Raw genomic sequence first — 26,449 nt, forward strand, 5'->3', positions numbered from 1 at the left:
ACACACACACACACAGGCACAAAATAAAAAATAAAGTGAAAGCTTGCCCTGATTGCTAGCTTGATTACTTTCATTGATGTGGATGACAAATCGGCATGGTGGCACGGCTGGCAAACCAGAAAAGGCAGTGGGGCACCAGATTGAAAGGCCTGGAAAGCACTCCTGCATGTCTTTAACTCACGTGTGTGTGTGTGTCAAGGGCTACTCAAACATGGCCGCGTTGTGCTAAAGTAAATTAGGAAATGTCACTTTTGAGATGCATTTAAAAGTCAATGTTGGGCAGTAGATAAGCAGCTTTCATGTGATGGATAAAGCATCTCTTGCTGAAATACGAGTCTGTGCGTGCATGTATCTGTGTGTATATGTATGTGTGTGGAGTATTTTTAGAGGTACAGTGATACTACACTACGTTCTTACTGGCACTGATACAACTGCTCAGTACTTGTGCTCAAGATCAACAATTGAATTTGTCTATTCCTGATACCACGACTGATACTTTTAATGCCTGAAGTATATCTGCTTTCTAAGTATATAGCAACCCTTTTTAACCTTCGTCAGGTTTCACTTCACCATCTCTAATTACACACTGGACTTCTATAAATGCATTTTGCAATCTGAGCAGTCGGAATTATAAGACATATGTGCAATTACATTCTGGCTAGTAAAAACAACAATTTGAGATATCTTCTAATAGATTTAGGCCAGTCACAGATCCTTTTAAGACATCTATAATGACGTCACAGAAATCATCAAGCTGTTATAATCATTTATTATACTGTCAGGATTCACATTACAGATATCCGCAATGCATTTATGAGTAGTCAAAACTTTAATTTAAGATGTCTCTAATTGCATTTTGATCAGTCACATTCAAATTTGAGATATTTTTAATGACTTTTTTTGAGTTTTAAGGGGAATCTAATGAGCGATAATAGTCGAAACTAGATGTCATAGCTAGATATCACTAATTATATTCTCCATACAACTTACTAGTCAGAGTGTAATTACTGATATCTTGAATTAAAGTTTTGTCATAAATGCATTACAAATCTTTAAAATGTGAAAAGGGTTTGCCATAGTAAGTAGAATCGTCTGCGTTAAGACTCACTGCCAATAATCATCAGTCAATACACTGTCTTCTACATAATGCAATGGCTGCTCCATTGTTTCCTGTCAGACCTGATTGTTTCAGTGTGCCGAAGCAGAGAATCTTGTACCACCAAAGGCTATGAGTACGTTATGTTTCAGGGTTATATTAAGCTCAGCCCAGTGTTTGAATAAATGTACCTGACACCCACAGCTTTTGATTCAATGTGAAAGTACTGACAGAAACATGAATGACTAATTTAATAACTACTCGGATCAGAGCTCAACACGGATGAGAGGTGGTGACCCTCCCACACGCTACTTCCTCCTTCTTTTTATTTTAAATTTTGCATGTGTGTATACAATGTTTTTGCTTAAAAATTGAGCCCATTTCTACGAAAATCCAAATTAATTTTCCCCACATGGAAACAGAGCCATTATCTCTTTGGTGTTATGACTCAGCCGGCAGGTGCAGATATGAGCTGCCACTGTCTGATGGAGACAAAGTGTAGAAATGGCAGTCAGAATTCAGAAAATCATCTCAGACTTTGATTGAAAGCCGATTCTCTTATGTGAACAGTCTCCACATCAGACAGAGAGCAGTGAACCCTGCCTCATCCCCGCTGAAAACTGCCGCTCTGCATTTTCATATTTATCCTCTTAAAAAAAAGCTATCTGCACTTGCTTTGTACCTGCTGTCAAGCCATCACACGCATGTATTTGTATGGATTTAAACTGCCTTTTTGTCTCATTTTGAATCAGCTTATTCTGGACGGAAAATAGAATTTCTCCTTATTTAATTTTGTTCCATGAAATATAATAGTGTTCTGCTGTTTTGATGAATAATCAACTAATTTCTAGTCTTTAAAGTGACACTTCAACTTATATTTCACATGCAGTCAATGTCAACATAACTGTTTATTCTCAGTCTAACACACTGCTTTCATTTCTTTCACTTAAACAGGCAATTCAACTGCCTACAGAACTTTAACTCAAAACTGAAAATGCTTTCATCTCTTACTGTTCAACTTACACCTCAACTCCTTTCAGTGCCATCGACCGACACTTCAAATGCTTTCACTGTTTCAACTTCAATTAAAATTCATTTTGAATTAGCTTATTTGGGACAGAAAATAGAATTTCTCCTTATTCAATTTTCTGCAATAAGTAATAAAAGGTATGCTGATCTTTTGACACTTCAATTACTTTAATTTAACTTTTGTTTCAACTGCTGTCACTACTTATACGTCATGTAAAATGTTCAAAGAAGTCCCATTTTAACTTGTTTACATCTGTAGTTTCTGCAGACAATTTAGCCTTTCTATTGTTAAATGTTTTTAAATCTTTGAATGGTGAATGATGTGCGCCTCAGGAACATGTTACTGCAGAAATAAAAACTGTTCATTGTTAAATAAATATCTGCTAATTTGCTCTGTAGGAAAGTGTAATGTTTAGCGTCCACCACTTTGTCCCTTCCCTCCATGTTTCTGTCTGACAAAGTAAATATCTTACAATTATTATGGGAAAATAGACTCATTAACTGCAAATTAGTTAGAAAGCAATCCAGCTGCTCAAAAAACTACATGGGGCTTTGTTGGTGAAAATATCTCTGTTTCAGTAAATTGACTCACAAATTACAAACAGGTTTATGTTTTTATAAACAGAAGAATCTGCCTCACCTCAATTACTCAATTACATGGCATGTGATAATAGTGTGTTTGGGGTACATACACGTACAGTAGTAAGTGTTAAAGTGCTTTACAACAAATCAGACAACCCATGCACACTATCACAAGCATTATGATTTATATTAAAAACCAACAAAGACAGAAACCAGTAAGGCTTAAAGGGCTAATGAAATAATACAAAATAATGCAATACCATGTTAAAAGGACATATTAAATTTAAGGACAATAAGGATAAGCCTATGTGTACAGATCCCATGCCATAATGTACAACATTGCGTGATAGCAACCAGTTTCTCCATGGTGATGGCTAATTCCCCACCTCCCAATTTGCAATGAAAGAGGATAGTCTGAGCCACAGAGCCTCTCTCTCAGAGCACAGCGCCATGGCTACTCACCAGAACATGGCCGAGTGAATAGATGAAAAGCCAAGCATGTCGGGAGCTCATGTCAGTGGCAGCTGCTCTGAGGCCCCGTCTGCATTTTTAGCTCTTTTTTTTTTGTAGCAGAATGACCCTCCTTGCCCCCCCGTCTGCTGTCCTTCTTTATTTGAGCTTTATGTATGTTTTATTTAACAAGCCTGAACTCCCTGCTGGCTTTACATATGGCACATATTAAGTGTCCAGTAATTACGTTTTTTTTATTCACTGGCAAATTCGTGATTTGCACTGTGGGAGGGATTATTATGAGCAGGTTTCTCGTGCATTTTCTCAACAGGAAACAATGCCAGATGAACTGTTGTCAATGTTTCACATTTGATTTTTGAGTTGTTTGTGAGGCGCACTGTATTACCTTGCTCGTAGATGCCCCGGAAAGCCCCGCCGTTCAAGCTGCTCTGTGAAATATCTCGAGGGCGATTGTTGATTAAGGGCTCTTGAGCAACAGCAAATCCTGTTTTGGTGTACTGGATCCAGTATTGCGCACAGGTTGCCTGTAGGTATGGACTTTTGTATCCATTTTGGATTGTGCACAGTCCATTGAATAGGAGAAATTGTACTCTACTCAAGAGGGACGCAAAACACAAAGCTTGAAAGATGCATCTTGGGGTTTGAGCATTTTTGTTTTTATCTATTTTTCGTTTTATTTGAGGCCTTTATATTTCTCTACTTGCAGTGTTGTACAGAGCCAAGTCAAATGGGCGTAAAGAGGAACAAAATAGAATTACACACTCTCCAACATGAGTTTTCATGTAGCGTAGAATGGCAAAAATTAAAATTCAAATGCTAGAACAATTTGAACACATTGCGCAGTAGTTCTGGTGATAGGACAAGCATGTATCAGTGGGTTGTTATGGGTTCTTTTAAGCTTTTTACCCTTCTCCCTCGCTACAAGGTAAACAAGCAAACACAAAGCTAACAGGCAAGTCCCTGGAGAACTGCCTGCATATAAAGCGATGATAAGTGTCAGCACTGATATCAGAAGGGTTCGTGTTCAGATCCCACCCCTCCTTCACAATCCCTGGGAGTGCCTTTGAGCTACACCGCCGTGCTGCATGCTGTGTTACGCTCACCTCAAGGGAAGCAAAGAAAAGAATTACAGCGGAGTCTTTACATTTTTCTTTTTGCAAGTGAAGCAACTATGGTGCTCAGTAAAAGTAATAAGAGTTGAAACTTCAAATACCACCTGAAAATGAGCAGTGACGGTTTTAAAATGGGTTAGATTAATGAGAGAGAGAATTATTTGACCAGGGTATACTTTTAATAAGCCCCGCCAAGCTATACATATTTTATTCAGTCCTCAGTGTTGATGAGATTTAGAGATGGAATATGTGGAGCCAGTTGCTGCACTGTTGTGTGTCCTTTTAGTGCCAGGTGGAGGGGAGTGGGAAATGGAGCAAGCCAAACAGTTCACTGAGAAGACCACATAGTGCGCTTGACCCTTGACCTGGCTTGCATGCTTTGTGGCCTGTCAGCTTTGTCCTTCTTGTCCATGGCATTTACCGGATACAAACGGCCACGGATGGCTTCCTCAAGATTAAATGTTGACTCTCTCCACGACTGACAATTTACCTCAAGTTTGCGCCTGACAGCACGGGATGGTGAATAAACACGAGCTGAGCTCCGTACGAGAGGCGGCATATGCACGCTGAGGCTTGAGGACACAACCAATGCAATCATCATGCCCGTAATGCAGCATCCATCAACGGGCTGATGGATTCCATTAATAAAAGACCTTTGGTGTTGTATCCTCTGTTCAGCATGTACTCCTTCAGTGCCACCAATATAATATTGACCTAATCATTCTCTACCCCTGCAGCGCTGGCTTGGAACCTGAAATACCATTGTTATTTATCCCATAATGAGATGTTGACATTTACAGATAAATTGAAGGAAGAGTTTCAACAATAATCCTGTGTGAGTGCATTGTAATATAAAAAAGAAATGTTGTATAATGGGCTTTTGTCATTGCTCGACACAATAAACAACAAGCGAGGCCAGTACTTAATTGAAAAGCACTGTACACAATGTGCACATGCTCACTCATTTGTTCTGTTTTGACAGTAAAAAAGAATCATTATGATGAAAAACAATTAAATTGCTCAAAAATAATCTTCTCTATAAACTATTTCTGCAGTTTAATACAGTGGCTGTACTTTTTTGGGCTCCTGGGCACTGGTTCAGGGGTAGTAAGGATATTAAAAACCATGTCGCATCAAAGAGATTCTGACAAACCATCAGATGACTCCAGAAGGGAGAGGGCAGGCCTTTACCCTTACTCTTTTCATCAGTGATAGTTAGCTGCTGACCTGAACTGGGGATCATGCAGTGGTAGGAACCCAGCGAAGATCTCCTGAACCCAAATGTCACACCATCCGAGAGTAGGACGTGTCTGCGGACTCGTTCTGAGCCTTACCCGTCTCCTCGGCGGAGGATACCGAGGTAGTTAAAAAGCACCACAGTTGTGTGCTTGCCGGGAGGTGGAGGAGATGCAAAAGGCTCATGCTGTCATTGGTAACAAGCCTCTTCAGTGTCACTTGGAGTTCAGGAACAGGGCCTCAGGCTCCTTGAGGGAACAGTCTGACGAGGATGCTGACAATGAGATTCCAGCTGACTGACGAATCTCAGATTCAGGAGGATCAATCTGGTTTCCGTTCGGCTCCTGGAAGAGTTGATCAGCTCTTCACCATTGCACTGAAACTTCCAGTTCCAGTTTACATGTGTTTGGTACCTTGGAGGTTTATATTAGTGTCCCCTGTAGTGCCTCGGAGGGTTCCCGGAGGACTATGGTGTCCTGGAGTCACCTGAACCAAGGCGAGGGCTGTGTTTGCATTTCCAGCAGTGATTTGGTGAAGACTATGTCTTGTCACATTGTCTTTAGGCATTTTAGTGAAAGTCCATTTGGTGAATCATCATTGTTTTATTGGTACAAACACATTAAGTATCTTTAGTTTAGTTATTTCCGGATGTTATTTTGGGAGGTTGCTCATTTGTAGCAAGTGACAGTCGCAGTTGCATCGTTTTCTTTAATTTCCTTCTTTGTAGCAAAATGCAAATCAGTTCAGTTTACTTGTCAATCTATGATCAGTGTATCTCATTTTGGGCTTTTAACAGAAAGCCTGCAATACAAATTGGATGAGGGGTTTGAACGATGTAGACATTTAGGAGGCAGGAGGATTTAACGAAAGATGCCATTGAGTTGCATTGTGGGACCCAGTGTTTTTGGAGCTTGACCCATAAAAGGGACTAAAAGTCAGGATATCGCAGCATCAATTTTGACAGTTCTTCTTTTAATGTGTTTCTTGTGAGTCCTCCCGTCTTAATGGAAGTGCAATACTAAATCGCTGGAGAACCCTTCTAAGTTTGCAGTGTTTACACTGTGATCATTGGCGGTGTACTTGATACTTTGCAGAAACTATTTGTCTCAGTGTAATAGACTGGAGAGACCTTTGCGTGTGAGTAAGTAGGGAAAGCAACTACCCGAAAAGAGCAATTTTAACAGACAGACAGATGGATATACTTCACACGCTCCTTCCTGATTTCATGATTCAAAACACTTGAAAGATTGAGAACATTAAGTGAAAATCGTGAAAAACATACCATGAAAAACTCCACTAAAGCTTGCTCTGCATGCTTTGCTGTTAATTGAGGTGTTTTGTCATGTTGGAGGTGATGGAGTAAAGACAGAAATGTGCACCCTGCTAAATGCTGACAGTTGAAAATGGTCCATCTGTCCATCTTTGAATACCAACAACAGCCTTCAACTAAGATATATGGCAGTTTCTGTGATCACTGTGATGTTCAGCGCGTTGAAGGGGTTGACGGCCATCAGACAGCTCTGACTTCAAACAGGATTGTTCAAGGTTGGTTACTAGCTTCAAGTGTGCTTTTTTTAGTTGTTCAGGGATTTTTTTTTTTTTTGAGTCGTACTTTGAGGAGGGGTCTTAAAGTCATCTTTACACTCATGAGATTAAAACTCCGATATAAGCAGAAGGTTGTTGTAGTGACGGAGGTTCAGTGATAAAGATGTAGCTTGTCTTATCTGTCTATGGAACATTATAACAGATCCTATTAATATTCTAGCTACTCCAAGAAATAAAACTCGAGTTTCATAGTGGTAGTGCTCTGAGCTGAAAAAGATTTGATTCGAAGATATGAACTCGACCTTTATTTGATGTGCCAGTAGTTTTAGAGAGGGATGGTTTACATGGCTATTAAAAAGGACTGATCTGACAGCGTGGCCCTCGATGTATGACCTCAGCTCTTGCTATTGATTCTCAAAAGGCAAAAAACCTGTAGAATCCATTTTGCAGTATCAGTAGTGGATGAACCTCAAGCTACTCTTTGCATTTTGGATGCTCTTAATGCCAACGAGAGAGAACTGTTGAGATATTTGAGCTTTAATATCCAGATGTCATGTAGTACATGTGGAGAACTCTCACATCTACCAAACCATCTGTGCTCCTTTTATTCGAAAGAGCAGAAAATTAATGAAAAGAAGCAAAACGTGGAACACCGAGTTCAGCTTTCATTTAACAAAGCATCCACTCACAGCTGTTTAAGTGGCCAATTGAATATTGGTTTCTTTACTTCCTGTTGGCAAAGAAGGTTTCACACCTGACGTCATTATCATTTGAGCAAAGCCGCAAAAAACATACAGTACAGGGTCTCCACTCGGACGTTTTGAAAGCTTTGCTTTCTCTTTGGCAAAATGTAGATGATACATGTTTGAATAGATGGACAGAAGTGAAATACAGTGTTTCATGTGAGATGAGCTTGTTATTGCAGGAGGTTTTAGTGGAAAATGGCTAGTTTGATCATTTGTTAATGGCCATTACATTAGTTAGCAAGTCACAGTGGCACCATTTCATTCCATTACTTGTAGCAAAATGCAAATCACGACGGGATTTTGTAACATCATTAATTCATGCATAAACGGTGCATGTTTTGATCTTTTGATCTGATTCAGATGTTTGTCCAATAAACATGACTATTTGTGTTGCGTGTGTGTGTGTGTGTGTGCTGAACATGTTAGCATAGATATGACGTGGTGTAAATATTGAATATTTTATACAACATTTACATATATGTGTAGTATGTAATGTGAGATATTTATACATTATGTTGAATGGGATGAGTGACATTTTGAAATACAGCCAAGTTTAAATTCCAATTTAATCAATTTAGCTTGTTATCTCTGAATGGATGATGTGAAGAATCAACCCCACTTGTGTGATCATTATTTAATAATTGCTGGTGGAACACTCCTTTAAGACAGAAGGCCTCAGGTCATTCTTTATTAAGTCTAGCATCTAGCAACTGAAATATTGAAGTTATTTTTTCTCCAATAGATTATTTACTTTCGTATATGTCTGTTTTAACTGTGATGCTCTCTTCTCTCCCAACAGCTGCACTCAGATGTGGACAAAGGAGATGGCAAGGTGAAGTATGTGTTATCTGGCGAGGGCGCCACCTCCATCTTCACCATTGATGAGAACACAGGAGACATCCATGCCACGAAGCGCCTTGACCGGGAGGCGCAACCCTACTACACCCTCCAAGCTCAAGCTGTGGACCGACTCACCAATATACCCGTAGAGCCCAGGTCTGAATTTGTGGTCAAGGTCCAGGACATCAATGACAATGAGCCGAAATTTCTGGATGGACCGTACTTGGCAGGGGTACCAGAGATGTCACCATTAGGTAAACCTCCCCATTTGTTTTAAATATAATCCCATAACAGTTTGTCCTTTTTTCTTACATTCTCTCCCTGTTTCGACTCTCTCTCTTACTCTAACTTTCACTTTGACTAGCCCTCGCTCCAACATCTGCATTTGATAATTTTCCACCTCACTGAATTTGTCTTCATCTCTCTCAGTCTTTAGGTCATGGGGGGGAATCGGGAAGTGTGCAATATTAATTTGAATCCAGCGTGTTTGCTTTGTAAGACTCAGTACGTGCTAATCACATTGGGCTCAATTTAAATTGAATGAAGTTCTAGTGCATGGGTTAGCTCCACATCAAGGTCCAGGCTAAACTACTTGGATTCCCCTTAGCCTGAGCATGCGGGTTTATTGGTTTCTTTGTTCTTTTCACCAATACCGTATGCTAATAAATAATACCATGGCCTTTTCTCCTCTTGAGGTCTTTGAGCTTTAAAATGCCTTTGATTCACTTTGTGAAAGCACAATGATGTGGAAAGATTGAACTACCAAGACGGCCTTGGAACTTTGGACAAGGAAAGGCGATTTATTCATGTGGCGCATTTAGAACTCCGAAGTTCTTCAATGTGTAGAATGAAAGAGTAACAGGAAAAACAAAATTAGGAGTCAATAAAGTATAAAAGATGAAATGAAAGAAATGAGTGAGTCCTCGAAGCAGCCAAAATCTAATTACAAGCAGTGATGAACGGATTCGTTTTTAGCCTTGTTTTAAAAATCTTCTGAAAGTTTAGCTTTCAGATTTGTACGGCACAGTAACTGAAAGCAGCTTCTTCATGTTTTATTTGAACTCCAGCGACAAGAAGACAAGAGCCAGGTGATCTGTCTGTGAGGTTCATGTTGTGGGTGGAAATCAGAAACATATAGGTCTTAAAACACTAAGGGGTAAATAACAACAAGAAGTTATCTATTAGTTTGAAAATTTACAATTTACAACACTTATCAACACCAGATATTTATCATATCATATATCTATTATCTAGACATGCTAGCAGCTCTGTGAGGCTCTATTTAGGTACAGTGGTGCTTTGAGCTAAATGCTAGCGTCATGCTAATGCATAATGTTGACCATATTCCCCATCTCATTTTAGCATGTTAGCATGCCACCATTTGCTAATTAGTAGTAAACAGTACAGTACAAGTTCAGCTGAGGCTGATGGGAATGTCATTAGTTTTGCAGATATTTGGTCATAAACCAAAGTACTGGATAAAATGTTGACCTGATGATGGCGCTAGATGAAGTTGGATGATCACCAAAGTCATGACAAATTGTCCTGAGGGGATCATGAATATGTGTTCATAATATCATGGCAATGGTGCACCGACCAACCAACATTGCCATTTACAGAGCCACACCACGGCTAAAAACATTATAATTATTATTACAGCTGTAGCTGTCATAAGGACTCAGCATTTCATATTCCGCTGATCACATTAGCATTTATTACTGCAGAGATTTCTTTTATCTGTCTGTTTTACATGCGGTCCTGGAGGAAGCCATCATATCAGACCCTGTCTTTAACTGACTGCCTCTTGCTGCATGGTCAAGATTTCCTCCAAGGTTTTGAACGGGTCACGCTCAAGCTCTAAAAATGCGAGTAAATGCAAATGAGCCACAACAACATCCTGAGGCTTTTCAACTTAGCAGGTGTATGAAAAACACAGCTGGAGCGAGAGAGAGTGACATGCATATTGATAAGCCATGGTCTACAGTATGTGCTCTTTATATGGACACTTAACATGGCACTGTCATCAGTTTACCAAAGCTGATTTAGGTTATTTTTGAAGGGTTGTTTTTTATTTCTTGGCACGAATTTTCCAGTTTCATAATAATGCTGCTAGAATTCTACATTTTGGTCAACAAGAAATGGGTGGTGCTGAGCATAAAATGCTGTCAATTTGCTATTTCATGGTGTTTTTTTTAAGTCAGACTCAGTGTATTGTAATGTGAAGTCTGATGTGCCTTCATTTACATATTTATCACCTCGCATATGCCAGCACAGACCTCTAGGCTTAGAAATGTTGATGAGTGACGCAAAACTGACTCAAGCGAACTTAACGTCTGAATCAGGCTTGAAGGCCATGGGCGTGTTTTCCACAAATTGGGCTCAGAGGTCATACTAGCCGCTACTTACAGGTACCTCTCTGCTGAAAATGTCTCAGAAAAATGTCTGATCCAGACAAATGCATTTCTATCCATCCATTAAACCAAGCAGCACAGGCATCCTTAATTTCCTCCAGCTTCTCCTAGGGGTTCCCAAGGCGCTCCCAGGCATGCTGGGAGCTGTGGTCTAATCACAAGTGAGCTATGATTGATGGGGTGGAGACAGAAATGAACTTGGGTGTCAATTGACAGAAAAAGGGTAGTATAGCCTTTACATTGGCTTAAAAAAACACAGGTTGACCATTTTAAACCTGGAGATGACTGTATGTGAATGATAAATTACATTTATTAAATAATAGACATTTATTAAAACGTTTGAACTTCGTCAAATGTAATGACACAAGGCATTCTCTGAGAGGAAAGTAAATAAAATAATTGATAGATATTTGATACTGAACCTGTACATAAACAGAAATTAATTTGTTAGGCACTTCAGTCTGCGGTCTGAATAATGATTCATTATCAGAATGGGACTTCGCAATCAGTCGTCCCTTAATGTGGAAAAGATCAGAAGTAGAAGTAGATCAGTTATTCAATTTATATCAAATTAGGAACACAATCAGCATAACGTGGTCCAAATATGCAAGATGAGGCACAACAGGATTAATTCATCCACTTTTAGTGGTTAGTAAATTAAATAGACACTTTATACTTTTTTATTACACTATCAACATATTATGGTACCAGTCTGTACCAATGGCAGTTATTGAGCTTTATTGGGAGAATTTAAGTAATGTACTGTAAATGAAAGTCAAAATAAAATCTCCGTCTTTGGTTTCATCCAGATTATAGGAAGAGAGAGATTGAGAGCATGCGGCAGAGAGTAGTTAGATTGGATGCCTACTTTTTAATATTTGATGAGGGCGTGTTTAAGCTTAATGGTGTTAAATTGCTCTTTAAACCTGCAATAACAGATTTTTTTTAATCCACTTGGGGGCAGCGGACACAATGTTGACATATTATCACCTTTTAGGTTGAACTTATTAGCACCAAGGTGCCTGTTTACACATCCAGCAGATACAGAGAAACATTAGCATTCATTTTGTGGCGAATGTAAGTTCAATATTCACTTTCCTTTTAGCTTTTGGTCTCCACCATCTCCTGCGGGACCTATGTGGCACTTAAGCTGCTAAATGCTCCACTATGTTCACCAGCTAGTCGCTAACTTTGTCTGTCTGATGTTTGGTGCTGGGAAGGTAGTGTTCAGTGGATTTTTAGAGCTTTTTGCTGAAAACAGCTACCTACTACAGCTGTAAACACTATATAAGAGTCACAGTAACAGTAAAGTTTGCGGGCCAGAAAGCCAAAACAATGAGCTGAAAGATGCTATAAAGCTCCGTAGCACTGAAGGGAACTGCAGAGTTGATTATAGCCACAAATTTCAGGGTTTTAACATGATAAATGAAAGCACACTGCACTTTCTTACACCAATAAACACTAAGAGCTGAAAAAGCTTGTCGTGTGTATCAGGATCACCTCAATACCTCAAACATGCATGGCACCATACAGATGGAAATGAGCCAAAACAAAGGTGTTTTTGGCTTTTTTCGAGCCTTCAAAGTCAAAATGAAAATTTCAGCAGGCATACAGTGACAATGGGAGTCGTTCCAAGGGAAGCAGTGCTTTGCTTACTACACAGGCGCGGAGATCTCTGAAGGATTACACAGCCGACTGTCAACGGGGGGTACAGAGCTCAGGCTTAAGGAACCAGAGGATTAGAGTACAAGGGCTTGGAGTCTCGTGTCCAACCCGAGATAAGACAGCAACATCAACCACAGAGGAGGACGCGTTCGCACCACGGGCGTCGAGACGCGGGGTCACCCTCGCCTCTTTATTTACTCTGCCAGTTCCTGTGAAGGTCTTCGTCACAAGTTGAGAGAACGGGAGAATAATGCATTGCCTCTCTTTGTAAATATCTACTCAAAGCAATTATCAATGCAGTAAAGAACAGGGAAGGGCCAAGCACCTCTTGTCCTCAATAATTCCTTTATAGATGTCTTTAAATCATTAATGGTCACAGCTCTGCACCGCTGATGAATGGGTTCAATTTAGAGGAAATCATGAATTTAATTAATTAAAGTAATTAGAGGCGGTGCTCGTCCATACACATGGAGACCTTATGGCCCAAGGATCTCTGAAGGCTTTTGTCTTAATCACGACAGGGATGTCAAATAAAAGACAAGAGAGCTTGAGGACAGTTGGAGGTGTGACAATCGCGAGGCTTGGCTCTCTCCCGCTGCACAGCGAAAAGGGCCAAAGGAGCAGTTTGAGGGCTCATTACAAGCATAGAGAATGTAATGTCAACCCAAGGCCACAGCTCTCGAATTTACTACTCACCAGTCTTATATCTAGCTGTCATTGTTCCTGTCTAATTCATGAGAGCGGAGATCAAGGCTGGGATAGTCATTTAATTCTGGAAAGGAAAAAAAAATGGTGTTCAGGTTTATGGAAAAATAAGCTTTTTGACTCACAGGCGGAGGTTGGGTGTCCTGTTGATTCCTCTCAGCGTTATAAATACCCTCCACCCTCTCCGGTCTTACATATATCTTATATACATACGCCTATATCTTTACAAAGCTTGAAGCATGTCCTGTTGACATTGTTGGAAATGTGTCAATTCAATTACATGTTTATTATTTAGGTCATAGCTGAGACACGAGAGGTGTTTCTATTCTTTTGTCCTCCTTATTTACGCACACGAAGGGGGCACAATATAAGAAAAACCTCTAAATATAACACCATGACTAACTATGACCTCAGTGCTAAAACATATAATTGAATTAACACCTCTATGACAGAACATTACAGGCAGCATAAAAGGAGACTTTATGGCAGAACGGTTGTATTGGACTGTGTAAGTGGACAGTGAATGTTAAGACACACACAGAAAACAGCAGGCGGCGAGTAACTTCCTTTAAAAGTGCTGTAATTCATTTTCACTCTGCAAACTGCGAATAAATGTGAATTGAACTCTAAGCAATAATCCCCTGCTTATCTGAAACAGTGGGGAGCAGGTGTGAATGTGCATGAATATAATCAACTTAATCAACGGTGGCAGCTTTGAATACTCATGAAGGAATTGCAAAATTACGAGGCTTAAACAGGATGTTTTAACATATATTTTTTTATATTTTTTAAATACGCGTGTTGCAATTCAATTTTCAAGTCACAGATTTGGTTTCAAATTTGTTCTCTAGTCACATGATTTTTTTTAATGTATTTCTATAACTATATAAAAAAAAGTTATGAGTCACATTCTGGGTCACATTCCTCAGAACAAACAGCCAACGAATTTGCATTGTAAGTGTGCATATTGTCATATTGACAGTTGGATGCAGCCTGTATATGCAAGTGGCTGAAGAATACCTGTCTGCTGTTCAGATTAAGCATGCCACATTTATTTTCATTACTGGCAGATGACAGTTGCTCACCCAAGATGCCGAATTGATTAGTAAACCTGTTTTGCACACAGCTGCGGGGGGAATAAACAAAAAAAAAAAAGAAAGAAAGAAAGAAAGTGAAGATCGGATCCATCACGTCTATGAAGATGGACAAATATTGAAGGGGCACAGACATGGCAAATTGAGTAGCAGATGACAGCCTTGTGGAGCAGAAAGAATCTATTCAGGGTGTTTTGTCAGTTTTTTTGACATCCAGATCACCCGGCTGGTATTACCTTTCATTCTGACAATATTGTTAGAACAGGATGTTTGTTGGACTCACAGGGCAAACAACCTGTGGAAGAAGCTAAAAAGAAAAATAAACCTTTAAAAGCTGTGCTCCATCCGAGTCCATATTGAATGTTAATTTACAGCCTCGTCTGCCGAGCGCTGTGAGAAGTGATTTTAACTATCAACCTGTAATAGAGATTTAGACTTCGCCTCAGTTCTCTTTCATACAGTCATCCTTTGACCTTGGTGTTTTAAACTACCTGTAATATAACCTGTCATGACTAAGAGGTGATGATATAATCTAGGTGTCCTTCTACAGCCGGGCTGGCGATAACTCCAGCTTCACCAAGCTTCTTCTTTTTTTTTCTATTATATTGTTCACATCCAGGGCCAGAGCCTGTTAATTCTGCTTTATGGCCAGAATGGAGGACTCTAATCTTCAATTTCCATGATCACTTCATTCTGTAAAAGCCTGTAAAATACATCTCATGTTAGAAAGTGAGATTTTTATTAGGATGTTTTCTTCAAAGTAAAATATCACCGACTTGTAAGGCAGCACTTCCTGTCAGATGCTACAACATAGGCTGAAACTTAGCCAGACATGTGCTGCTAGCAATTAAAGTGAAATATACAACATAAACCAGCTGGAAAATTGTGCATTTTCATTTTCAAGGTTATTTCAACAATGTCAATTGATTTAATGATTGATTGTTAAACTGAAAACACTTATTACCAATATGGTCCTAAGATGTTAAAAGAGAAAAAAGAAAACACAAAGAAACACCAGACATTCAACATAAAAACTCCATCCAAAAAACGTCCCTACAATTTAATAAATAAAAAATGAACTGTTCTAAAAATATTGTTGATGATTTCACCGCTGCCGAGTGTGTGTGGTAGGCGTCAGCTTTAAGACCAACACTGACGTACGGTCTAACAGCAAAAAAACAGCCTGAACCACAATAATGTTTGTGATCATTTAACAATTAAACGGCTTTTCCTCCCTATTATCAGATGGATATAAATTCTTTGACGTAAAATTACTTTTCCCGAACAAAAAAGCTGTAACCAATAAATGGGCCCAGTTGGAGCAACAAGGCTCATTTATACCAAAATGAATGACCTATTGAAATTGATTGGCACTGATTGTCGCTTGATTATGTTTTTCTCTGTGAAATCTTCAAACACTTTTCCGCCTTACCTACCGAGCCACGGCTGTCAGCTCGAGTCACATCAGCCACGTTTCTGTGGGTACATTTGAAAAGAAATGCATAAGGAGTCATGTCTGATGTCTGCTCCTCTGCCTCGGAGGAAGAGTGGGAGAGGACAATACAGCGCTGCTCGCAGAAACAACAGTTGTCAGTTGTCAGCAGAGTTCACTGTCGAGTTTGAAAACAAATTTCCTTCTTGTAAGCTGGGAGGAAGTTTGGGGATTTGGGGGAAATACTGGGCACTTAAGCAAAATCAGGCTTTAAACCTCAGGTTTTATAACTTTATCTGCAGTACTCCACCGCATAATGTCAGTTTTTTTTCCTTGGACTAAGGTTTTATTACTATATGGCAATATTTTGTTTCACTGCATTACAGTATAACAGAAAATATAACATTTATTGTCCGCTGTAGTCTTTCCCTTTCAATCAAACCTTACCTACCGTCGCTGACTGTCTTGGTTCAGTAGCTAGCAGTGGATGGTGTTTTGTTTAGCTAAGTTAGCATCATGGCTAACTGATGTGCGCGTTGAACACATTGAACACATGCATTTGTACTTGTGTTGCTTGGACTTGTGTTTGTTTATTAATTAATTCATTTCTTTGTTTATTTAACAGGGACCATGCAGATAAATATTGTTACATAAGGATACGCAATGTGACAGATGTCATGCATGTAGGGTGTCAAGCTAAAGCTAATGTTCAGCCTCCATTTAAAGGCCTGGTTTGGCTTTCGAGTCTACAGTAGGTTAAAACAGCTAAAAAAAAAATAAGAATCAGGATAAAAAAAAGACAAAAAACAAACAAACTACATGTGTATACACTTGTGAATGCCTTTTAAATGCTAAATGTGGCTTGCTAACTGCAATAGCTAAGCTTAACTGGCTTACCTCTTAGCTTTATAGCTCACATTAGCACTGGAAATGTTTTCCAGATCACAATTTGACTCTCATCACTACAGTTATTATGTTTAGTCGTAGTTCTGTTTCTATTAAAGCTGTTATTGCTATTATTAATCTCAGCTATTATTACAGCTGTAACTACTATTATCAGTCATATTTCCATTATTATTATAATTATAGCTGCTATTTCTACTGCTAGTGCTGCCATACATCTTTGCCTGTCCGTCTGTCTGTCGGTCTGTCTATTTTTGTCTCTACGTCTGTCTCTCTCTCTCTGTCTCTTTCTGTCTGTCTGTCTGTCTCTCTCTCCCTCTATCCCTCTCTCAAACCCAACCGGTCAAAGCAGACGACCGCCCACCTCGAGTCTGGTTCTGCTCGAGGTTTCTGCCTCTTAAAAGGAGGTTTTTCCTTGCCACTGTCGCCAAAGTGCTTGCTCATGGTGGGAACTGTTGTGTCTCTGTAATAACATCATAAAGAGTCGGTCTACACCTGCTCTATTTGTAAAGTGTGATAAGATGACTTATTGTGATTTGGCGCTATATAAATAAAATTGAATTGAATTGAAAAATTGACCGCAAACAACTCCACAGTGGAAATTTCTTCAATCATAGACGCATCTGGGTCAAAGTTTCTAATCATTTTCTTTTATACTAAGTTTATTTCCCCTTTTCTGACACAAGCAGCAGTTTGAGGGGCGGGAGTTGCTATGGCGACACGATGTAACGATCCAATAGGTTTATGTTGTGGCAAATATTTCAAATGAATGTGTATATTAAAGGAAAAGCCAAATAACCAATAAATTACCCCTTAGTTTGCTAAGTAGGGTCACTTTATTAAATTAATACAGAAATTAAAGGGTTACCATAGCAAACACCTTTATCAACAGTTAAGGTGTTGATTAAGGATCTTTTTGGGGGTAAATTAAGGATGAATTCATGGTAATTTAAGGGATTCTCTGTTATACTGTGTGGATTACAGGCTCAGTATATCCTAACATTGTTTCGGTTATATATAATTTTTCTAAAACCCCTTTTCACTGTACTAAGAGCAGCACAATTCATCCATCCAAGTGGAATATTTCATTAAACAAGAAGATCTGCCCTGCACTGTGTACAAGCACCAGAATTGACAGAACATCCTAAACAAACAACACTTAAGATGTTTGTGCAACAAAACTACTATCCCGCCTCTCGCCTTCAGATATCATTTTGTTTTCATAGTTATACTTCCCCCTCTGCAGATCAACAGAAGCAGTTTGTGCACCCTAAATCAGTAACTGGATGGGTTACCATCTGTGCATGTTAACAAAGACTTCAACTGCAAAATAAAACTGTAAGAGTAAAAAACAAAGGAAGGAAAAAAAAATGTTTGTCCCAACTGTGTCTTTTTCTAAAACTTTGTGTCATAATATTCTTTAATATACAGAGTTTTATTGAGCCCTAATTAGTGCACACACCAAGATACAGTGTCCTCCTATTGCTGGAGGACAAATTCAAACCCTTTGACTCTTATAAAACTAGGAAAAGTTAACAGTTTTGGGATTAGTTTGATATGAGATACATAATACATAATAATAATGTTTTTCGGTGGGGGTGAAGTGCCTCTTTAACAGAGCACAGATTGGTTGCGGAACCCATTTGGCTGCCGCATTAGATTCAACAGATTGAAGTTACCACAAAAGACGCTGCTAACTGATCTGCAGGAGGCAAATGGAAACAATGGCAATGAAATGATCTCTGAAGGCTAGGAGTTACACTTTAATACTGCTGCAGCATCCTCGCAAACGGTGGCAACGACTGCAAGTGCTATTTGTTCAGCAGCGTTTGAGGCCGTGAGCCAGTACACAGCACATGTCAGATCTTTTGGTGCTGCTGAAGGTTTCTGCTTTAAACTCATGCGTTTTCTTTAAAAATGAAACTCAGTACAAAGCTAAAGTAAACACCAGTCCCAACAAAGGAAGACAGTGCAATGACTAATGACTAATGAGATTATTTACCGCCTCAGAAGTTACATTTTCATTGCTTTCTGCCTTTTTTTTCTCCCCCTTTCAAGTAGAATTGGTCACACACTGTGTTGATATGACTATTTCCACATTTAGCTCTGTTTGATTTGGCTTCTGGATGCTGTCTTGGAAACTAATGAAAGGCTGTCTGCCCACAGGAACCATGGTAGTGCAAGTGGCAGCCACAGATGCAGATGACCCAACGTATGGGAACAGTGCCAGGGTGGTCTACAGCATCATCCACGGACAGCCGTACTTCTCAGTGGAGCCCAAGACAGGTAGGACCAAAGTGGTGGTGATTGAATCCACAGATGTGACCACAGTATTAAAGGCCCTGAAAATATATTTTCTCCCTCAGGGTTTTACTATGACTGATGAGGTCCTAGATAAATTGACAATTGTCTGCCACGGTTGGAGCATTTTGGTAATTTTACATGAGAGATTTCTGTTGTTTGTGTTTTTGTCTGCGCTCCTCTCACTAGTTTGTGAGACTTACATCAAAATGATGTTGGATGATGAAGATGACAATTGAAATGATGTTGCCAGGTCACTGTTAATCAACTCTGATCAAACCATAAAGATAAAACCCTTTTTTTGTCTTTTTCCTCTAAACTTTGATTTAGATTTGGTTTATTTAGTCATTAATATTCAATGTTCAGTCATGTAACTTCCGCTGAACATCGGCCATTATAGACACAAGTGGCAATAATATGTTTATTATTTAGGTCATAGTTAAAGGTGGTGTTATACTGTACGACATCATATTATACATCATATATTTATATTTATATTTTTTTTGTCCTTCCCATTCTCATACATGAGGGTTGCAGAATATCAGAAACACCTGAATACAATGCAGTGCGCCATCATTAACTATGATCTCAGTGCTAAAACATATAATTGAATTAACACCTCTGTGACAGTGTAAAAGAAAATGATCATTATAGGCGTCATAAAAGTAGACTTTATGGCAGAACAGTCGTGTTGGATTGTATTCGATTGTACAGGTGTACCTAATAAAGTGGACACTGTGTGTTTCCCATAATTCTCTTGAGTCAGTAGCTTTAAAAACGATGATGATGATGATTATTATGTGACCTGACTGTGTTTACCTCTGGTTTTACCGTAGCGATAAAACCATTGTTTATCTGTGACATGATAAAATATAGTGCAGTAGCTTAAGTAGAGAGGAGCCAGAAAGTTTGCTAACATTAGCTAACATAAGCTAACTGCAGCAGAGTGTATTGAACTGAGAAAGTGTGTTTAATTGCTTTTAATTTGTAAGAACGAGACTATTGCATTTTATTTATTTTATTTAATTTACATAGTGTGGCTTTAAGCATTGCTCATACTGGAAAAATACACCAGATTTAAGTGCCCTGATGCTGACAATGAAAACACCATTGACATTTTAATTTTGCCTTTAACAAATTAAATCACAGAGTTTCAAAGGAAGCAGCTGGCAAACAAATTCTATCAAGTATCGTCTCTTGGTGCAATAAAGATAACAGCAATGAAATTAGAAAACAGTCTGAGAAGAGGGTGAAAATAAACTGCAAGAGAAGATGTGAGGTAGTTTTGTTGACTTGTGGGGCGTTTTATCCTGAGAAGTGCAGCGACAGTCGTCGCTACATCTTCATAGCCGGCTCATTAGCCACTGCCCTGCCGAGGCTCGGCTACTTCATGCAAAGCACTCTTGCAGGAAAACAGAAAAATATGGGCCATCCCATAATATTAGGCTTCATCCTCTGCTTCAAGAGCAATGCACACACACACACACACACATGCCGGGATTTTATGGATGTAGTTTGAATTCATGAACTGGTGAAAGCCACTGCCAGGATGCAGGGATTTATGCCGTTTAGTTTTCACACTCAGACAGACACAGAAAATAAGAGGGATGCTTGACAACAAAAACTCCACGGTGACCCGTACGGTTCACTGTAAACATTCAATAAGCCTAACCGCCGGAAGAAAACGGAGCATTCAAGAAAAATGAATGTATATCACAAGAAAGGAAATGACTTCGTACTGTGTTGGCATTATGGATGTGGTGTCTGAGGAGGAAAATATGTTGTGAGCATCAACATTTCTGCACCCTTAGCTGTGAAGTCTGCTCACTATCACAGAATTTCTATGTTGTTTTTCACTTTCTAGAGACCTTCGACTAATGAAGCCTCCCGCTGAAGCTTTCATTAGGGAACATTTCAGTGTTTCCATGTTTTGGGGCGAACATTTACATGTTTTATACACTCTAAATGAAAAAGTTCCTCATGGATACTCTTTAAGCTCCGACAGTTCCACTGGGATTTCTCTGAGGCTGTAAATCTTTGATTTTCTTAGAAGCTAAAACTTCTGTGGGCTAATTAATGTGTTAAAACGCTGCAATCACCTTCCCTAAGATGAGTTTGGTTTGGAACTTGGGAATTTGTGCGTCAGTGTTTTTCTCAGTTGCTCTCGACCATTAATTCAGCTGGTGATCAAGCACCTGCCATCCATGATGTTGGTAAAAATCCCATTTTCCCAACCCCACAGATTCATTGTATTTGCACAAATGAACTCTGAGTGCTGATGTATCCTGACAGGACAAGCTAACACTTAAAAAACACTTAACTAAAGCCAGCAATTAGACTAAATATTAGATATTCAGCCTCTCTCATTCCTTAAACCTGCATTCATTGATTTTTCTTTGCCACTTGGGGCAGCACTGATTTGGTCTCTATTAATTCCTGAGGGAAATATCTTGATGTTTAGCGGCTAAATGCTTCACTGTGTTAACCCGCCAGATGCTAACGTTGCCTGTTTGGTGCTGTGCAGGTAGTATTCTGTACATTTGCTTGAGGTTTTTAGCTGAAAACAGCTTCATTTATAGTAATGATGAATGTCCAATATTCACTTTCCTTTTAGCTTGGGTTTGGTCACCAGCTACCTTCGTCTGTCTGCGGCTTGGTGCTGGACAGGTAGCCTACTGTGGGTTTTTAGAGCTTTATCAGCTGCCTGCTGAATCTGGAAACGGAGCTGATGAGACCAAAACATTAAAGTTGTGGGTCGTAACGTGAAAACAGTGCGCTGAAAGGTGCTAAAATACTACAAATGAATTTCTAGTGTTGGGTATGGACATCTCCTCACATTTATCAGTGAAGTGCAAAAATGTCAACCTCTCTTTCCTTTAACGGTGCACAATACAAATTCTGCTGCCATTTTGTGGAGGCTCCAATAGCTAATGAGGAGGCTATAGCTCAGGTGGGAGAGCGGGTTGTTCTGTAATCGTACTGTGTGGTTGGTGGTTTAATTCCTGGCTCCCTCTGTCCAAAAAGTGTCCTTGAGCAAGACACTGAACCCCAAATTGCTACCACTGTGTTTATGGAATAAATCTGTCATGTTGAATAAAAGGTGATTTTAAGGTTTAAGTATGGAAAGTTGCTTTGTGTAGCTTTAAGCGTAAAACTTTAAGCTTGCAGATAAATCCCACGTTGCTACTCTTTCTGTAGGATGGCGGCTGGTTTATTAACCTGTCAAACAAGCTTCACGCAGACAGCAGACACCTAAAGGTGCACCCAGATACAGCCCTTGGGCCTCTGCCAGAGCCTCGGCTCTCTGCTGCCCATCTCCGCCTGACCACGACTGATTATACTTGGCCCCCTTTCCATCCACGTAGAAGGTGATTGGATCTCATGGTTATGAGATGCAATATTGGTGTCAGAATTGAATGGCATGGATGGCTGTCGGGGAGGTGTGACTCCATGTGGGACTTGATGCAGGGAAGCATGAAGACACGTTCTCTTGTTTGACAGAGGTAACCTTAATAACAACTGCAGTTGTAAAAACAAAAAGCCTTACAGAACAGTAACTTGTGTGTCAAGGGGGAAATCCTGCAGGCTTTTATAGCAGCATCGTTACTGCCGAGAAGTCTCTATTGGTTTAAGTTTTTTGATAGATTTCTTCCCCCCCCCCCAACACACACACACACTTTATTGCTCCCTGAAAAAGTATGAGACACAACTGTAATTGAGAGAAATATTAGGAAGTGTTCACTCAGTTATCTTCGTCTTCATCTTAATTTAGTTACCTTTCAAAACGGACTACCTTGGGGAAATAAAAATGTATGCTACACAAAAAAAAAAAAAAAATGCTCTGCTGGGTTCCTGTAAAAACCCTGTTGTGTCATCAACTTTCACTGAAGCATACTCCTTTTGTATTTATTTGTCTATTGGTGGTTTATTAATTTGACATTTTTGAAAAATCACAGCACTTGCTCTTCTGTAAGTATCAGCAATGATTAAGTTACCTCACTTAGAAATATTTATTTGTAACACTGATGATCCATTGTTGGATTACACATCCTCATTTCTGCTCCTTCTTTAAATTCGGATCATGAGGAACTAAAATGGGGCCTCATTTATTACGTTTCTGTCCAGCAGAAATTTCCAGAACAGGGACGGGGCTGGTTGTTGACCACTCGCCTCTGGCTGTTCAACGATCTTTAACAAAGTTTGGGGAGAACGCTTGAACCCATCGATGAGTCTCGAACAAGACTTCATGACACCAATACCAATTAGAGCGAGAGCAGACATTTACTTAAGTGATGTTCAAACAGCATGTCTGCCCCATAAAGTCCCCCATTACTCTCATGTCAGTTTTTTTTCTTAGAGCCATTCTTTCACAGCCTCAGTTGATGACCTGTTTTTCATTTAGCTAAGTGGATTTTTAAATCCCACGGTTGATATTTCAAAAGCTTTAATGGGTTCTGGTTGCTTACTGTAAGTGGTCTGTGTTCCCCTACAGTAGATGGTGATGCTAACCAGAGTGAATTGCTGCTACATGCCATACTGTACACTGTGCATACTGGGAAACGAGATGTCGTCAAATGCCACTCTATCTACTTTCTGTTTAGTACTGAGCTGTCAAAGCGTTTATCTTTGCTTCCTTAGATCTTCAGTGACACCTGCTTACATGAACACACAGGCATTTGTTTGCATCCTGACACCATTTTACCTTTTCAGATTTTCTATCACATGAGCATTTAGTAAGGTTTATAGAAGCCTTTGCTGAGAAATGTGAATGACAAACAATGTGTTTGTACAGCTGTTAACTTTTTAAGAGATGCATGTATTCCTATCTAGAGCACACATTGCTTTGTGTATTTTACTTCCCAGATGACCATATTTTAAAGCTGCACTTTAGGGGAGAAAAGGAGAAATAACACAGTTTTCCTTTTTCCAACGAAAAGTTAAATTCATGGTTTTGCTGCTACAGTCTTACATGGTGTGGGATGACCAGTAGCTTTTGATGGCTAATTTTAGTTAACATTTGCAAAACTTAGATAGATATTGCTGTATAACTGACATTACTGAGTTAGTTAACTGACTTTTTGCGTTACTGTTACACTACGTTTTACCATGTTTCCATAACTGCTGCATGTTGCTGCTGTTTACAAAAGTTATCTGTGGGTCAGCCAGGCCAAAAATTGATAGTGCAATTAGTGTTTGTGTTGTGGAATATAAACTACAACACAAATATACAAAAATACAATCCAATGCAGCAGAACTTCAAATGTTTTTAGAGAATGAATGCAAACACTTCACAAAAAGTAGCATGTTGCTCGCAGCGTTAATCCATCAAGGTTACAGGATATTGAAGCACTGGTTTGACTTTTAATTTCCAAGAGTCAGTCGCTTGTTTTACTTCTGTGATGATATCATTGAAATGATAATCTGTGACATGTTAAAACATAGTATTGTGTTATTTTTTTTACATAGTCTCAGTTTAAATGGTGTTAAACAGCGTGTCCACCCTCTGTATTGGCTGGGACCACATTGTTTGAGTTAACTGTTAGTTTTTAACATATTGTCAATACCATGTATCTTACAGAATACACTCCGGGGGTGAGACACTAGCTTTTAGACAGCATCCTAGGATTGAGTGTTGTGGGATGAGCGTTGTGCTTCTGTCTTTGCAAGTTACTAATTAGTCCCATTTGCAGCACACGCCTGGGCCATAGCAGAGGGTGACTTTGACAAAGTGCCTGGGCTGAAATACACTCTAAGCTCCACACTGCAATACTGCACTAGCGATTAAGTGGCAGAGGGCTAATGGTCAGGGAGGGGCGGGAGGATGCGTGTGACCCGGTGTTAGGTGGGTAGCATCCTGGCTCTCTTTCGTTTAACAAGTCTCTTTACTCTGGTTCTTAATCCCAAATTGAATCTACAAGGTGCCCTTGGGAAAAGTACTTAATCCTGAATAGCTCCAATAACTTCCAAGCAACGCATAATGTCGGCAAAATACACAAGTTGCTGCGCCTAAAGGTGCTCAGTTAAGACATCGTTTTATAATATATATTGCTTGATAGCTTGTAGTTTAGTTTGAAGGTGAAGCTCAAATGGTAATGCTGTTAAGGACTGCGTTCTAATTGATGGCAGACTCGAGTTTTGAACAGCTGCCTCCAGCTCCATACACCTTGGCGATATGGCAAGTCCTTTAGAGACAATTATCCGCGCTCATTAACGCTGCTAAGCATGCATGCATGCTCACAAACCTCAATGGCTGCAATAACAAGAGAAGAATTTAGTTAGTAGAAAATGCCAGGTGCCTGAATGAGAGGATTAATTACATTCTGAAGGGTGTATTTAAGATGTGACATGGCGCGCCTCTCAAAGCAACATGACTGTGACATCTCAATATGACAGGTACTCAGGTGAGAGACGACTGGACGGACTGAGCTTTGTCTCTTCTCAGCCTGAGAATCTAATTAAACTGAAAACGCTCAAATAAAGGAAAAGGCCAGGTCCAATCCTTGTGTAATCTATAGCTGCTCCGGCTCATCACATGTGAAAGTCTGGCGCTAAGGTCAGAAGGAGACGGCTTTGCTGTGATCAGCCTGTGATTAAGATATTAGCATGGCCTTTTTGAAAACCTTGTGTGCTTTCCTCTACCCTCTTCTTTGAAAGTGTGTGTTGTTGTAGCTCTGTGGAGGCTCTTGTTGTGGTGACTGCACTAAATCGAGAGCATTACAGCTGAAGGCTAGATATAAATCTGGCTGCCGCCTGTAATATAGAAAGGGAGATGCAATTTTTCAATTCTAATCACAAACAGCACAAGCACCTGGATGTGTGCGCAGATGAACACACTTCCTCTCAGCGTAACATTACAAATGAATGGATCCTGTGTTCTTTAACATATTTGACATGTTGTTATGTCTCTATAATATGTAGCATCATGTGGCCACTCGTAGATCCCTGGGTAGGTAGTGACCCGTGATTAGAGCATGATGCTTGAATGTCACTCCGTAATAAACTACCTGGGCAGGGGGTTTTATTCCCTGTTTGTATGGCCTGTTTTTGTGTTATGGGATCTATTCCTTCTAAGTGGACCGCCTGAGGGTTCAGCAAATCACATACTGCACCCTTCATGTTTAAGCGTTCATCACCTTCATCAGTACCTCTCATAGCTGCACGCAGAGCCAGAGGGTTTCTCCAAAGTCTGCACTTTTATTTCCTCTTCCCAAGACAAATGTCAAGTATCTGGGCTTTAGCAGGGAGCATGGCCCACCCGTCTGCCGCCAGTGGTGTGGAGAC

At 39.7% G+C, this 26,449-nt stretch overlaps 1 protein-coding gene across 2 annotated transcripts in view; it reads left to right on the plus strand.

Moving 5' to 3' along the window:
* LOC139304544 (cadherin-7-like) overlaps nucleotides 1–26,449 on the plus strand; it is an 80,266-nt gene that overhangs the window by 22,178 nt on the left and 31,639 nt on the right. For both annotated transcript variants that reach the window (XM_070928479.1, XM_070928480.1), the window contains exons 2-3: nucleotides 8,617–8,911; nucleotides 19,034–19,153. In XM_070928479.1, the coding sequence (XP_070784580.1) occupies nucleotides 8,617–8,911; nucleotides 19,034–19,153 (415 nt within the window). The remainder of the gene's footprint in view (nucleotides 1–8,616; nucleotides 8,912–19,033; nucleotides 19,154–26,449) is intronic.

This window comes from Enoplosus armatus, chromosome 21, assembly GCF_043641665.1.
Source record: "Enoplosus armatus isolate fEnoArm2 chromosome 21, fEnoArm2.hap1, whole genome shotgun sequence".
Taxonomy (NCBI): Eukaryota; Metazoa; Chordata; class Actinopteri; order Centrarchiformes; family Enoplosidae; genus Enoplosus; species Enoplosus armatus.